Genomic DNA, 15,944 nt, shown 5'->3' on the forward strand with positions numbered 1-15,944 from the left:
TAAGAAATACAACCTTAGTAGCAAATAAATGATTCTCATATTGTTTCCAGTACAGGAAGAGTTAAAAAAAATGTTCAGTTGTTATCTATGCAAAAGAGCTTCTCAGAGCTCTCTGTCCAAGTTGGTTGGCTACAGTGCTGTGTTCGGAAGCACTTATACATAAAAGGAACAGTGAAAAACAGCTTCAGATACGATTTTACTGCAGGGGCGTTCAAAGGGGCATTAGCTCTGCTCTGTTTCATAATTTAAAATTCAGTGTGTGTTTTGTAAACTGCAAATGTTAGAGAATGATGCAATGTTATAACAAAAAAAGCTATATAACTGAAAATATAAATCTGAGACTCTTTTCTTTGCTGCTAATGTTCTATGAACTATCCGTACTGCACATACAATTCATGATATCATACTTTTATTTTCACTTCAGGTTTGCTTTCATTGCCAGCACTGCAATGGTATCATAAAAGGCTCTTATGTGCAGCGCCCCAAGTCACTTAGTCCAATACCGATTGGAGATTTTGCCAGATGTGATTTCAAGGGTGTCATTTATTTGCGCATGTGCCCTCGTGGTCTATCCTATGTAGGCCAGACCACACGGGAGATGAAATCCAGGCTCAATGAGCATAAGAGTAATATATGGAACCCTGCAGCCTTTTGAGAACAGCGCATGCGCAGGATACGGCAACGTGCGCGTGATCACACCAGGGGCGCGGACAGGCCGCGCATGAGCGACTTTGGCCAAAGTCGTGCATCTACTGAAGCTGCCAGCGGGACCGCAGAGGGGACCCAGAGAAGGCTGAGGGACCTCACAGGCTACAGGGGGCTAGAGGAAGCCCTAAATTATGCTGGGAATACACCATACAATTTTAGATTCTTCTGTTAGATTTTTCTGTTATGCTGGGGATACACGGTACGTTTCTGTATCAGCTGATCCGGCCAGCTGATAATATTCAGCTGGCCCGATCATGTCGCTCGACCCGCGCCCGCTCGATTCTCGCCGGCGGACAATGGCAGGGAATCGAGCGGCTGATAAGGACCGCCGGCGGGGTTGAGCGGGAATCGATCCGCGCGCACACGGCTGGGGTCGATCCGGCGGCTAATCGAGCCGTCGGTCGACCCGTGTATGCCAGGCATTAGATTTTCTGTTAGAATGCATAATTAGATTATTTTCTGTAGAAATGGTCATTATCTCTGGTGCATTGTCTTCTGTTTATCTCCTGCTGAGTAGAACAATGCCTAATTGCTCGGCAGATAGATGGTAAGATAGATACATTTCCAACATGTTGAACTTTATCTATCTGGCAGGTAAATCTAATGCTGGGCATACACGGGTCGATCCGGCGACCGATCAGCCGCCGGATCGACCCCCGCTCGTGCGCGCTCGTATAATAATGCTGGGCATACACGGCTCGATGCCCCCTTATCAATCGAGCCGCTGATGGCTCGATTGATAATATCCGACATGTCCGATCACCGCGGGGATCGATTCCGCGCTCGATCCCCGCAGGCGGACAATAGCGGCGATTCAAGTGGGTGATAAGAAGCGCCGTCGGGGACGAGCAGGAATCGATCCGCGCGGACGAGCGGGGACACGGCGGGGGTCGATCCGGCGGCTAATCGGCCCGTGTATGCCCAGCATAACAGAAAAAAATTGTATGGTGTATTCCCAGCATAAGTCCATCCCAGCATAAGTCCATTTGGGGTGGGCCCTTAAAGGGACCAGAGGCATTCTTTCATTCTTTCACTTCCCGATCACTGTGATTGGCTCACAGTGGTCAGGAGGTCAGGAACCAATGAAAACGGCTCCTGACTGATAGGTGGAAGTTCTGAGCTGGTTTAAGACTATGGTTAAGCCATGGTGTAGAATCTACGCCGCATCAGAGATGCTGCACAGATTCAACTTACTGTGGCCCCAATCCGGTTAAACCAGCCATACACCATGAAATATTCACAAATCTTTTACAGGATTCTCACCATTCTGATGGGAATGAGATCAATGAGTAGGTAATGATTTTATCACCACGCACCACTTATCTCCAGGCAGATTTCAGCAGACGGCTAGCTTTCTGTGGAGAGAACCCGAGTGAACCCCGGGTAAAATAACACATTGGGATTGGTTTCATAACGCTTATTACACTGAAACAGCGTGAGTTAAATCTTAATATGCGCATAATTTAAAATAACATGACTTAATGATAGCGCCCGCATGCTACGAGGGCTACTAGCAGCATAGCCTGCCCTCCTTAGCAATGGCCGATACTTCCACACGATAGTAATGTATCGCGACCACGATACTTCACTAGCATGGCCGCTACTACATTCAGTAACTTGGTATTGGCTGCGCTACTAAAGTATCGTGGTAGCAATACGTCACCGTCGTGCAGCATTTACAAGTATCGGTCGTGGCTAAGGAGCACAGGCTATGCTGCTAGTAGCCCTCGTAGCATTCGGGCGATATCATTAAGGATACATCCAAGCAATTTAAACATACAAAAATCCACTTCCTCCAGCCCCTGCCAGCCGTCGCACTGACATTATACCGATAGTAGTTCTGGCGAGGTCGGCATCTGCACCGGGAGGGGAGGGGGGAGACCTGGAGCCACCGGAGCTGCGGCAAGGGCTCAGGACGGATGCAGAGGGATGGAGGAAGCCCCAGGTAAGTGGATTTTTTATTTTTAAGTTGCTTGGACCTTCCCTTTAAGTCGTGTCAGTTTAAATTACGCGCGTATTAAGATTTAATTGGCGCTGTTTCAGCGCGATACTGGATACAGTAGAGGCTTCACGTGCATGGGCTTGATTCATTACACTTATCGCGCTGAAATAGCGCCAATTAAATCTTAATACGCGCGCAATTTAAACTAACGACTTAAAGGGGAACTGAAGAGAGAGGTAAAGGGAGGCTGCCATGTTTATTTCCTTTTAAGCAATACCAGTTGCCTGGCAGTCCTGCTGATCCTCTGCCTCTAATACTATTAGCCATAGCCCCTGAACAAGCATGCAGCAGATCAGGTGTTTCTGACTTTAAAGTCAGATCTGACAAGATTAGCTGCATGCTTGTTTCTGGTGTTGTTCAGATACTACTGCAGAGAAATAGACCAGCAGGGCTGCCAGGCAACTGGTATTGATTAAAAGGAAATAAACATGGCAGCCTCCGTATACCTCTCTCTTCAGTTCCCCTTTAAAAGGGAAGGTCCAAGCAACGTAAAAATAAAAAATCCACTTACCTAAGGCTTCCTCCATCCCCATCCCCTCCGGAACATCAGGGGCCACGCTCCTCGTCTGGCCCGAACAGGTTACTGTCCAGGCGAGTGATGACGATAAAGAGTCACTTCTAGAAAATAACGGCAGATGGAGCACCCCTGGTGGACAGAGAGTCTTGGCAGCCTGGAGGGAAAGAGAGCACTTGGGATTTCCGGGGGTTGCTGTGTTGCATGGATGGGTATAGATCCATGATGCTGTATACTGTATGTATTCTAGGAGCTGCACACAGGAGAGCGGGTCGTAATGCCGCATCTGCTGGAAATATGAAAAACAATATGGCCGCCAACTTGGAGCTGGATGAAACCTTCTGCAGTGCGTCCCTGTGCCAGCATCCGCAGTGCTGGGTGACTTTCCGGAGGATAGAGCAGGGTCTCCCTCGCTACCGGCCGCGGAGGTCCGTCACCAGGACCCCGGCACTGGATCAAGGTACAGTCCAGAGGAGAGGTGCCCCAATCTGACAATCACTGGCTTAAAGTGGACCTGAACTCTTGCACAGGACAGGAGGAAAATGCAGAGAAAACCACCCTGTGTATATTTAGAGAGCCTGTCTAATCCCCCTTATCTGTGACTAATCATACCTGTAATTTGATCTCTCAGCTATGTCAGCTCAGGAATTTCATACGCCACGGCAGAGCAGCTAATTTGTAAACTCAGGATGTTAACAGTATGTCTGCTTCCATGAAAGCAGGAAGTAGACACACTGCAAAATAGACACAGCGGTAACAAAGAAACAAAGAAATGTTTTTCTGTAAAGGTTAGTATGCTGTTGCGTATCTTGTAGAGCAGAGAGGAAGTTCTGAGTTCAGGTCCGCTTTAATGTGGGGAGATAATCCAGACAGATTATTTACAAACCTATCTATTGTAAAACAAACTTTATTGCAGTTTTGGAAAGAGTGGTAAGAGCTTATTCACACTATAAGCTTTATTCACAAATGGCATGCCTTATCAGAGTTAGCACACCTTATCAGAGTGAACACCTCTTATCAGAGTAGTATAGCGAGCGCTACGTACTTATGCCTGCTAATTGGCAATGGCACTCGTCCTGCCCTGAACCCCTGCTGGTCCAATCACTTTAAAGGACATTATCCCACACGTTGATTGGCCCAATAGGCTGCCTGTCACTTGACAGGAAACTTGACAGGCAGCCTCTTGGGCCAATCAAAGCTGTGCTACTCTGATAAGGTGTGTTAACTGTTAAAATGTGTAAACTCTGATAAGGCATGCTATTCAAAAAAATCACAAACACTCGTCCGCACGACAGCCGGGGGCCCCAGGTCTCTTTCACCAGCTGGGGCCCCCAAACCACCATGCGATACCCAGAGGGAAGTGTGGGCAAGCCCTGGATCTCTCACCTCCAGGGAACTCACCCCCACCACCTCTATACTGAATGCCAACTGCAACAAACAATTGCTGACTCCCAGCTAGAGAAATGTCCTGCCTCTATCTGGCCAGCAGACGCCAGTCAGCCAATCAGGTGTACTGTCATACACCCTTTGCCTGCTGTACCAAATCTAGCAGGAATTGCATAAATTAGCATTCAGGTGGGAGGCTTTGGTTGGACACAATCGTGGATTGCATGGTTTACAGGGACGCCCCCGCATGCTATTTGTCTTAGTGAATCAAGCCCAATGTGGGTTTGCTGCCAGCCGCACGGCACGTTGTGTGCGATCCGCATGGTAACGTGTCCATAGACATTAATGTCACTGTACCCAGTACACCGTGTTCCAGCCCGGTGCGATAAAATGCAGCCAAGGACAGTTTATCACATGTTGCATACATTTTCCCACCAGGTTCTATTTTGTCAAGACCACAGACATCCGCGTTATCACGCACTGCGACACCTATACTGTGCCTCAGGAATACATTTGTGAAATCGCGTTCGTGCATTTGTAGTGTAGTGTGACCGAGCCTTAAAAGTGACCATTCACTTTTCGATTTTTTTTCCATTGACCTCTGGCTAATTCCATCATTTGATTGAATCTGCTAGAAATCAATGCAGCAAACGATTCCCGATTGACTGATTTTTGGCTGAAATCGATTGATTCGTTCCATCGTGTGGGCTGGAGTTGCGTCACTAGCTACTTTCACCTGTTCACGCGGCAGTTCCAATCTGGTTGCTCCTTCCTGTCTTCACTCCTGAGTTACAGTTGCCTCTGTGACATCCCAAATGAGGCCTCTAGTGGTCACTCAAAGTATATGCCACAGTGCCTCTAGTGTTCGCCCTCTATAGCAGGTCTTTTCAACCTGTGGCACGCGTACCATCAGTGGTACTTTGCTTTTGGCCAAATGGTACGCCCCAGGTTTGCCTGCCACGTGATTGCCCGTCTGCAACTTGTCCTGGTCCCATTCTGCCTCCACAAAGTTAGACTCCCCTTTCGCTCACTCCTGGCTGCGTTGCCCTGTGGCATACTTCAGACCTCAGATCAGCGGAGAAGAGACCAGACATCACTGGCCACTTCCTGTATTTGACGTATACACGCCGTCACTTCACCATTTGCCTGGCTGTCTCTTCACCGCGGCCGGGTTACAGCTGATCTCAACTATTCCACAGGGTAGCACAGCAAAGAAGAAGCGAGGAGGAGCTGAATTTTGTGGCGGGTCACTGCCCAGCTCTCTGGTGATAGTGGGAAGCTACCTATATTGAAGCTCTGGATCCTAAAGAGGGCTCCCCCTTCTTCCCCAGTAAAAGGAATCCAGCGCTGGGAGCGCCTAAAAAGCTCCTTGTCAAGGTGCGAGCCTGCGCAGTAGCGGCTCTACGCTCTGGTGGAAACGCCCACGCCTGATTGGGACACTAGTATTAGAAAATTTAGAGCCCTATTGTACTGGCACCAGGGCCGGATTTGTACTCTTTACCAACCAAGGCCACTGTCACCAGCCGCCCCCCTTCAGTATAGGTAGCGAGATGACTCCTCCCCCTCCCTCCAGTATAGGTAGCCTGATGACCCCCCTGTATAGATAGCCAGATGACCCCTCCCCCTTTGCCTCCAGTATAGGTAGCCAGATGGCTCCCTCAATCCCCCCCCCCCTCCTTCAGTATAGGTATCCAGCTCTCCTTCACACTGCAGCAGGCATCAGTGTCACTCATTTCTCTGCTCGTCTCCAGTGCAGAAACTTCCTCTTCCTTTCTGTCTCCAATGCTGCCCAAGTTTGTAGCCGCTGGCCACAATGCAAACATACACAGAGAGCATGGTGGCTGCTGCACAAGCGGCTAGGCCTGATCTCCCTGCATTGTAGCATTTGCTAGCTTGCAAATGCTGCACCATTTTAGCTTGCTGCTTTGGTGCCCTTGCTTCTGTGGTGCCCTAGGCCATGGCCTAGGTGGCCTTGGCCGAAATCCGGCCCTGACTGGCACACTAGTGGTACTTGAAAACTTTCAGGAGATAAAAGTGGTACAATTAGTGAGAAGGTTGCAAAGCCCTGCTCTATAGCATCCAACATGCATACAAACTGTTTCGGACTGGCACCTCATTGCCGAAACCGATTGAAAATCTGTGTGTAGTGTGTGGAGGGAATTGAGAGTTGCAGAATACCTAGCAAGCTCATGGTGAACCAGAACTCCTAGGAGTGTGTAAGGGGCTACAATGGTCCAAAAAGCCCTCTTACTCAAATGCTATGGAAAGCAAAAAAAGTTTACCTTCTTAACCTCCCTGGCATTCTATTAAGATCGCCAGGGAGGCTGCGGGAGGGTTTTTTTTTTAATAAAAAAAAAAACTATTTCATGCAGCCAACTGAAAGTTGGCTGCATGAAAGCCCACTAGAGGGCGCTCCGGATGCGTTCTTCTGATCGCCTCCGGCGGCCAGAAGTAACACGAAAGGCCGCAATGAGCGCCTTCCGTGTTTCGCTTACCTCGTCGCCATGGCGACGAGCGGAGTGACGTCATGGACGTCAGCTGACGTCAGCCGCCTCCGATCCAGCCCTTAGTGCTGGCCGGAACTTTTTGTTCCGGCTACGCTGGGCTCAGGCGGCTGGGGGGACCCTCTTTCGCCGCTGCATGCGGCGGATCGCCGCGCTGCAGCGGCGATCAGGTAGCACACGTGGCTGGCAAAGTGCCGGCTGCGTGTGCTTCTTTTTATTTGAGTCAAATCGGCCCAGCAGGGCCTGAGCGGCAGCCTCCGGCGGTACTGGACGAGCTGAGCTCGTCCAGACTGCTCAGCAGGTTAAAACAGAAGGTATTTGCGATAATTCAGGTTGGAGGAAGTTGAGCAGATAGATCCCTCTCTGAACCAATAATGATCGGAGAGGGATCAATCTGGCTATATTAACCAGTGCATGGCCACGTTAATGGGTTAACTTACCTGGGGCTTCTTACAGCCCCCTGCAGTGATCCTGTGCTCGCTCCTTCTTTTTGCGACCTTCCAGCCAGCAGCGGCGACCCCATCAAAGCTGGCTGGTCATGGCCAGTCAGAGGCTACTGCGCATAAGCTGCCCCAAGCACCCTGATCTTGTCCCCATTGCCGGGATCATTCTGCACATGGGCAGAGCACTGCTGTGCGCGGGGAGGGGACGAGGTGGCACGTGGCTGGCCAGCTTTCAGCGGGCCACCGCTGTTGCTGGTCAAAGGGAAAGACTGCATGGGCACAGGATAACTGCAGGGGGGCTGCAAAAAGCCCCAGGTAAGTTCAACTGCTTTATTTTTCTCTCAGCTTGAGATTTCAGAGTTTTTAGCCTTAAAGAGAACCCGAGGTGTGTTTGAAGAATGTTATCTGCATACAGAGGCTGGATCTGCCTATACAGCCCAGCCTCTGTTGCTATCCCAAACCCCACTAAGGTCCCCCCGCACTCTGCAATCCCTCTTAAATCACAGTCGTGCTGTGAGGCTGTGTTTACATCTGTAGTGTCAGTCTCAGATGCTCCCCCGCCTCCTGCATAGCTCCGGTCCCTGCCCCCGTCCCTTCCCTCCAATCAGCAGGGAGGGAAGGAATGCAGGCGGGGACTGGAGTTCTGCAGGAGGCGGGGAGAGCAGCAGACTGACACTATAGAGATAAACACAGCCAGCTCTGACAAGCTGTTTGTCAGCAGCGTGGCTGTGATTTATGAGGGATTGCAGAGTGCAGGGGGACCTTAGGGGGGTTTGGGACAGCAACAGAGGCTGGGCTGTATAGGCAGATCCAGCCTCTGTATGCAGATAATATTCTTCAAACCCACCTCGGGTTCTCTTTAAGAGTTACTATCTTTAAAGAGGTACAACCTCTTGCACTGTTATTGTTGTCCTGTGCCCTCCTCTGTGCCCCTTTGGGGCAGGTAGATAAAAGATCATAGCAGCTTATCAGGCCGATGGTGCAGAACAAATTTATGAAACAAGTTTATAACTAAAAGGGAAGTGTTTGGACTTCCTTTTCTGTCACTGTATTGCCTAAGCTTAAGCTATGAAATAAAGCTGTCAGAATCTGTCTCCCCAGGTGGCCTGCCAGTATTGACTGTAACCACCCTGCCCATCAGCAGGACCTCAACAAATGAAGAGGACTCTGAACACAGACATGTGTCCTCAGTGGACCTCGTTAGAACGTCTTCCCTATCGGTACACAATAACTATAACAGTGCCTCCTACAGGTGAGAATAAGAACTGTATTTCACTATTTCAGAATATCAAAGGCATGCGTTCTTGCACCATTCCCTTGTGGTCTTTTTTTATTGGTAAACTACAATCTGAACAAAACTGGCAAATTTGTGACAATTAGATACATTACAGGCAGAGAATGGTTAAAGTGCAGGCAGAGTGGGTAACGTGTTGGGCAGCTATTCTGGCAGGTTTACTCTGCAGAATGCAGTTGCAGGCAAAAAACAAGTAAAGTTCTAAGAGGATGTGCAGAGAATGAATGGGTGTGCAGGCAGTGAAGGGGTAAAGTGCTGGGATGTTGTGCAGGCAGTGAAGTGGTTAAGTGCTGGGAAGCAGTGCAGGCAGTGAAGGGCTAAAGTGCTGGGATGTTGTGCAGGCAGTGAAGTGGTTAAGTGCTGGGAAGCAGTGCAGGCAGTAAAGGGCTAAAGTGCTGGGATGGTGTGCAGGCAGTGTAGTGGTAAAATGCTGGAAGCTGTGCAGGCAGTGAAGGGCTAAAGTGCTGGGAGGTTGTGCAGGCAGTGAAGGGGTAAAGTGATGGGAAGCTGTGCAGGCAGTGAAGGGCTTATGTGCTGGGATGTTGTGCAGGCAGTGAAGTGGTAAAGTGCTGGGAAGCTGTGCAGTCAGTGAAGGGGTAAAGTGCTGGGAAGCTGTGCAGTCAGTGAAGGGGTAAAGTGCTGGGAAGGTGTGCAGTCAGTGAAGGGGTAAAGTGCTGGGAAGCTGTGCAGGGGGAGAAGGGGTAAAGTGCTGGGAAGCTGTGCAGTCAGTGAAGGGGTAAAGTGCTGGGAAGCTGTGCAGTCAGTGAAGGGGTAAAGTGCTGGGAAGCTGTGCAGTCAGTGAAGGGGTAAAGTGCTGGGAAGCTGTGCAGGGGGAGAAGGGGTAAAGTGCTGGGAAGCTGTGCAGGGGGAGAAGGGGTAAAGTGCTGGGAAGCTGTGCAGGGGGAGAAGGGGTGAAGTTCTTGGAAGCTGTGCAGGGGGAGAAGGGGTAAAGTGCTGGGAAGCTGTGCAGGGGGAGAAGGGGTAAAGTGGAGGGAAGCTGTGCAGGGAAGCTGTGCAGTTGGGCAGCACTGCTATGGATAGAAATGATAACATTTTCTGTTTGTTTCCCAGCATGGATAAAATCCTCTTCCCAGGTCTGAACTCATACGGAGAGATTACGGAGGCTGCTAGGAGGTCAGCGTCCTTCTCCTCTCCCAGAAGACCTCAGAAAGTAAGTGCTGTCAGTGGTGGGGCGAGAAGGTAACGCACAGATCCTTACATGCCAGCACGGCAAACAGTAACACCACACCAAACATACTAGAACATAGCTGAATGCAAACTAATAAGACAGACAATTGTATCTATAGTCCTAATCCTAATTAGGATTTTCCTGGAATGCTATAGTCTTATTTTTTCATTGAAAGCATAACATCTGCCTTTTAAAGAGGAGCTGTCAGCCATACTATCTCAGAAAAAAACACATATATAAGTAGATAAATACTTGCTCTACTTACATAACATATATATTGCACCGTCCTTGTTTTGATTTTAGTGATTTTTCTACAGTAAAAAAAAAGAGAAAATCCTTCTTAGCATTAAGTGTGGCTATTTTGAAGCCAATCCTGATGTCATTTCATCCCTTAGTCTCCGCTGCCTGCTTTGCTTTCCCTTCACTATAGTAAGTGCATTGTCTCAGCATGAGAAATATTGGCCAATCAGAGAGGAACAGAGGTGTGGGAGGGGAAAACAGAAGGGAAAGCGGCTTCAGCCAATCAGGCTGCATTAGTTAAGTCTGAGGGGAAGTAGAGAAGCGAAAAAGGTCAACCCAGCATGCCCTGCAACTTCTTTTTTGTGTACCAAATATTGTGTGTACCAAATAAGAGTCAGGTAAACTGAGAAATGATCATTTATCAACAAGAAAAGTAATAGTGATTTTAACTTTTGGATTGCCTGGTTGGCATCTTTATTACTTGTTTGCCAGATAAAAATAAAGAATTGGTTTTTGATTTTATGCCTAGGGATGATCGGAAATTGCAATTTCTGATTCCGTGGAATTCCGTCCGTGTTGAATTCCGTAACTGAATTTTGCGTAATTCCGCGTTCCAACGGAAACATTTCTCAATTGAAACCTCGTTTTTGATAAATCGTAGGCCATGGGACCTAGTGGCTGTTCCACCGGTCTTTTTTTTTTTTTTTTTTTTTGCAGCAGGAGTTGTTGCGTAAGTCATAGGACCTGGAGGTGGTTCAGCAGCGGTCATTATACGTTTTGGTTTGGAGCAGCAGGCGTTGTCGCGTAAGCCATGGGACCTGGAGGTGGTTCCGCTGCGGTCATTATAAGTTTGGTTTGGATCAGCAGGAGTTGTCGCGTAAGCCATGGGACCTGGAGGTGGTTCCACAGCGGTCATTATAAGTTTGGTTTGGAGCAGCAGGAGTTGTCGCGTCAGCCATGGGACCTGGAGGTGGTTCCGCGGAGGTCATTATAAGTTTGGTTTGGATCAGCAGGAGTTGTTGCGTAAGCCATGAGACCTAGAGATGGTTCAGCGGCGGTCATTATAAGCATGGTTTGGAGCAGCAGGAGTTGTCGCGTAGGCTATGGGACCTAGAGGTGGTTCCACGGCGGTCGTTACAATTTTGGTTTGGAGCAGCAGGAGTTGTCGCGAAGGCTATGGGACCTAGAGGTGGTTCCACGGCGGTCATTATAAGTTTGGTTTGGAGCAGCAGGAGTTGTCGCGTAGGCTATGGGACCTAGAGGTCGTTCCACAGCGGTCATTACAATTTTGGTTTGGAGTAGCAGGAGTTGTCGCATAGGCTATGGGACCTAGAGGTGGTTCCACGGCAGTCATTACAATTACAATTGGTGCTGAAATAATTCCGATCTTCATGCAGAAATCCTGTTGGTTGGTTTTTGTTAAGCCTCTAATTAGTGCTGAAAATCCGATTTTCATGCAGAAATCCTGTTGTTTTCCACTTTAAGCTTCTTCTAGGGTCTTCCTTGTGATTGGCTTAAAAAAATCCGCATTCCGACGGAATTACGCATAGCAATTCCGGAATTCCGTCGGAACGGTATAGCAATTCCGTTCCGATGCGATGGAACGGAATCGCCAATTCCCGACCGGAATCGTAGAAAACGGAGTTCCACGGAATGCGGTGAGCATCCTATTTATGCCCAACAGTTAAACTTTAATGCTTCATCTCAGACATATGACAGCAGGGTTTTTTTTAAATTTAGCTCTCATACAGACAAATCTTGAAGTATGGAACTGTTCCCTGCAATGTTCCCTGCAATCAGAAGTGTTTTTTCAGCCACACAGTTTTACAACTTCCAACTACTTATTAGTGAGAATTACAGTTTGACCGCAGTCCGACTGCATAGAAACTGTGATTTGAAGTCATGAAGTATTATCCCTTACTGTGAGAAAAAGGAAACTAGTGTAGTTCTATGTAGGATCAGGACTGTACATGCACATGTTGATCTCATCATGGAGTTGATTCGCAAACTTATCTTTTGAATTATCTTGCCCTAAAGTTGACTCAAACTCTAGCACATCACACAGTCTTTATTTCACATAATGTTGTTGAATAAATTATTTGGACTGTGCTCTGTGCTTGTTTAGCTAGATCAGAGTGTCTTATCAGCAGCTGTGAGTCATAGCTGTGAGCTGTGCCTTGGCAGCTCTCTGCCCTGCTCTTTTTTATGGTTTCCATAAAATTTAATGAAGAAATGTTTTTCCCATGAAAGTTACCATGCCTTAGCTAATCTTTTAGAGCAGAGAGGAAGATTTTGAGTTTGGTGCTTCTTTAATTCAGACATGTAGACCAAAGAAGGGTTTTCGTTCACTGTGATACCACTAAATGCTTGATAGTACTTTTGGTTAATCCCTCCATCTTTTCTTGCATCCTCAGGAAGTCCGCTAACCAAACACAGGCCTTCATTTCTTGGGCTTACAGCCCTGATCGCCCCTTTATGCAGTTTACAAAACAGAGAGGTACAGACTAACCAGCGAGCTCATGGTGAACCAGAACTCATTGGAGCGTGTGAGGGGCTACAATGGTTCTAAAAGCCCCCTTACTAAGATGCTAAGAAAAACAAAAGTTTGCTTTCTTATCCGGTTCAGCACCGCAGTCCCAAAATCTCATGCATCCGAGCAACCTTCACCTCCCATTCATTCGCCTATAACTTTATTGCTACTTATCACAATGAATTGATCTATATCTTGTTTTTTCCGCCACTAATTAGGCTTTCTTTGGGTAGTACATTTTGCTAAGAATAATTTTTCTCTAAATCTATTTTAACAGGAAGATTAAGAAAGAAATGAAAAAAATTCATTATTTCTCAGTTTTTGGTCATTATAGTCTGAAATTAATATACGCTACCGTAATTAAAACTCATGTATTTTATTTGCCCATCTGTCCCGGTTATTACACCGTTTAAATGATGTCCCTATCACAATTTATGGTGCCGATATTTCATTTAGAAATAAAGGTGCATTTTTTCAATTTGCGTCCATCACTATTTATAAGCTTATAATTTTAAATAATATAATAACATATTCTCTTGACATGCATATTTAAAAACTTGGGTAACTATTTATGTTGTTTTTGTTTTTTTTTATTGTATTTTTTATTTTATTTTTTTAATAAAAAAAAGTGTATGTGGGTGTGGGAGGGAAACTGCTAATTTTAAATGTAAAATTATATTTTTTTTTAATTAAAATTGTATGTTGGTGCAGTTCACTATTTGGCCACAAGATGGCCACAGTGAAAAAAGTCCTGGATGCGAACGATCTCGCATCCAGGAACTAAAATGCTGGGGAGATGTTTCCTGGGGGCAGAAATACCGCGCTCTCTGGAGAGAAAGCGTCGGTATTTCTGCGGGGAAAGTAGATCGGTGAATGGGAATTATATTCCCATTCACTGATCGGGGGGCTAGCGGCGGGCTGCGGGAGCGCGCACGGGGGCGTGCCCGATCGCGCGCACCAGCCGGCGGCAGCAGCAGTGCCTATCTGGACGAGGAAGCTCGTCCAGATAGGCCGAACTGGTTAAAACAGAAAGAATTTGCGATAATTCAGGTTGGAGTGAGCTCCGAGATGTCTCCCAGAGCACCACTGCTGAATATATGCAAATTAACCATTGTTACCATTAGAAGCTAAACACACCTCCAGAACCGCTGAAATGCAATGATGTGTCAGCTTGTTAATTTGCACAGAGCCATAATAATCCAACATGCATACAGACTGTTTCGGATTGTTTGATCCTCATACAAAACAGAGCATCCTATCTGTCCTTAACAGTGCAGTCATTGGTTTGTGGGCAACGGGAAGAGGCGGAGTTCAATGTCAGAGATGCTAAAACTTTTATTAAAGCGACTTTGAACTCACATTTATAATTTTAATAAAGTCATTCTTAAAAGATAACTAGTATCATCCTGATTCAAAACTTCTTGCTTAAAAGATAACTATCAGGAAAATGTGTAACATTTTAAATACATGTGTATTAGTTGTACATTTGTCCCAGAATAAAATGCAACTTAAATGTCTTTATTTCCTATGTAACTGTCACTTACAGTAGCTGGTAAAAATCTGATAGATCTGACAGGATTTGGACTCATCCATCTCCTCATGGGGTGGAGGGGGGTGCAGTTTTAGCTTATTTTGTTTCAAAAACATTTCCAGGAAAGGATCTATACAATGGTGCTGGAAAGTTTCCTTCTGCGCACGCTATTCTTGCAGTTGGAGCATGCCACTGCCATGCAGGAGGTGCATTTGAAAATAAATCAATTCCTGAGAATCGCCCCTTGAGGCGATGGATTAGTCCAAAATCTGTGAGATCTGTCAGATTTCGACAGCCTACTGTAAATGACAGAAACATAGGGAAAAATCATTTTAATAGATTGTTCTGCAAATTCCTCAGGTTGTAGGATGGCAGGTTATACTGGGCACTCTAGTTCAATGTAGTTACCCACAATGCACTGTGTTTGCAGGTGGGGAAGGTAGACACCTTCTTACAAGATGTGACGAGAAAACACGTGGCGATGATGTGGGTGCCAAATTCTACACAGAAATCCCAGAAAGAGGAGAACAGGTATGTACTGTGAGCAAAGCATGGTAATCGTCCACCAAGTACACAATGCGACTGCGTACGTATTGTTTGGCCGCCGGTCAGCTACGAGCAGGGCGAGCCGAATGACGCCTGCTGCCGCTGAATCACCGCCCCCTTTGAGTCGTAGTGATTTGGAGGGAGAAGTAATTTGGGTGCCAGCGATCGGCGGATCCCTGAATTACCCATGCGTGGGGTGCGGGCTGTAGCATTACTGCTACAGCCACGCCGTCATCTGACGTTACAGGACCGGCGCAGTGCACCTATAGGACCTGATTCCTCTTTCGTACCTTCACCTTGATCTCTGTGGGTTTTCTCTGGGTGCTTCGGTGTCCTTCAGCATCCAAAAATGAGGCACAGCATTAACCAGCAAAGGGCCCTTTTTCCGCTGCAAGCTTCAAAACGTACTCGTGCATCACGTGATTATCTGCGGTTTTTGTGCGATTTGTATTTTTGCTTATGGGCTTGCGTTTTGATTGTATGTATAGGTTATAATGTGTAAAAAGGTTGAATTGGCCACTGTGTTCCAAATACGATGCAAAAACAAAAAATCGCAATTAAGCAGGAGATAGTATGTTTCTATGGAGAATGTACACAGAAAATCTCACAGAATAGACTCAGTGAGTGCTGGTTCACACTGGCCGCTTTGGTAGTGTTTTTTCTGATCGATGCCCCCCCAGCCAGATAGCAGCCTGTGTCTTCAGCTCCTCCCACAATGCAGTTATCACACCTTGCCTGTCCTGCCGCTTCGGGCTCGTTTCCACTATAGCGAATCTGCATGCGGTGTCCGCATGCGGATTCGCATAGGCAATGCAAGTGGATGGGGCTGTTTCCACTTGTGCGGCAGCGGGAGCGTTTTTTTGTGTGGCAGAAATCTGCACGGCAGAGCCATCAGATTTCGCGTTGAATGCACGCGAATCGCAGCTAATGCTTTTAAAAGGAAAACCGCATGCGGGTTGAGCATGCGGTTTTTGCCGCGAAGTCGCATGCGATTTCGCATAGGTATAATGTTAGTTTACACAGGCAGTGACATGGTTAAATTCGCACATACCCTTAC

The 15,944-nt window shown here is 47.2% G+C and overlaps 2 protein-coding genes across 6 annotated transcripts in view; one reads left to right on the plus strand and one right to left on the minus strand.

Moving 5' to 3' along the window:
* The window catches only part of ALAD (aminolevulinate dehydratase), a 106,728-nt gene that overhangs the window by 89,395 nt on the left and 1,389 nt on the right, over nucleotides 1-15,944 (minus strand). The gene's annotated exons all lie outside the window — the stretch shown is intronic.
* C8H9orf43 (chromosome 8 C9orf43 homolog) overlaps nucleotides 1-15,944 on the plus strand; it is a 46,768-nt gene that overhangs the window by 7,756 nt on the left and 23,068 nt on the right. For all 5 annotated transcript variants that reach the window (XM_068248701.1, XM_068248702.1, XM_068248704.1 and 2 more), the window contains 4 exons: nucleotides 3,475-3,684; nucleotides 8,659-8,809; nucleotides 9,923-10,022; nucleotides 14,772-14,872. In XM_068248701.1, coding sequence (XP_068104802.1) covers nucleotides 3,475-3,684; nucleotides 8,659-8,809; nucleotides 9,923-10,022; nucleotides 14,772-14,872 — 562 coding nt within the window. The remainder of the gene's footprint in view (nucleotides 1-3,474; nucleotides 3,685-8,658; nucleotides 8,810-9,922; nucleotides 10,023-14,771; nucleotides 14,873-15,944) is intronic.

This window comes from Hyperolius riggenbachi, chromosome 8, assembly GCF_040937935.1.
Source record: "Hyperolius riggenbachi isolate aHypRig1 chromosome 8, aHypRig1.pri, whole genome shotgun sequence".
In the NCBI taxonomy this organism is placed as follows: domain Eukaryota; kingdom Metazoa; phylum Chordata; class Amphibia; order Anura; family Hyperoliidae; genus Hyperolius; species Hyperolius riggenbachi.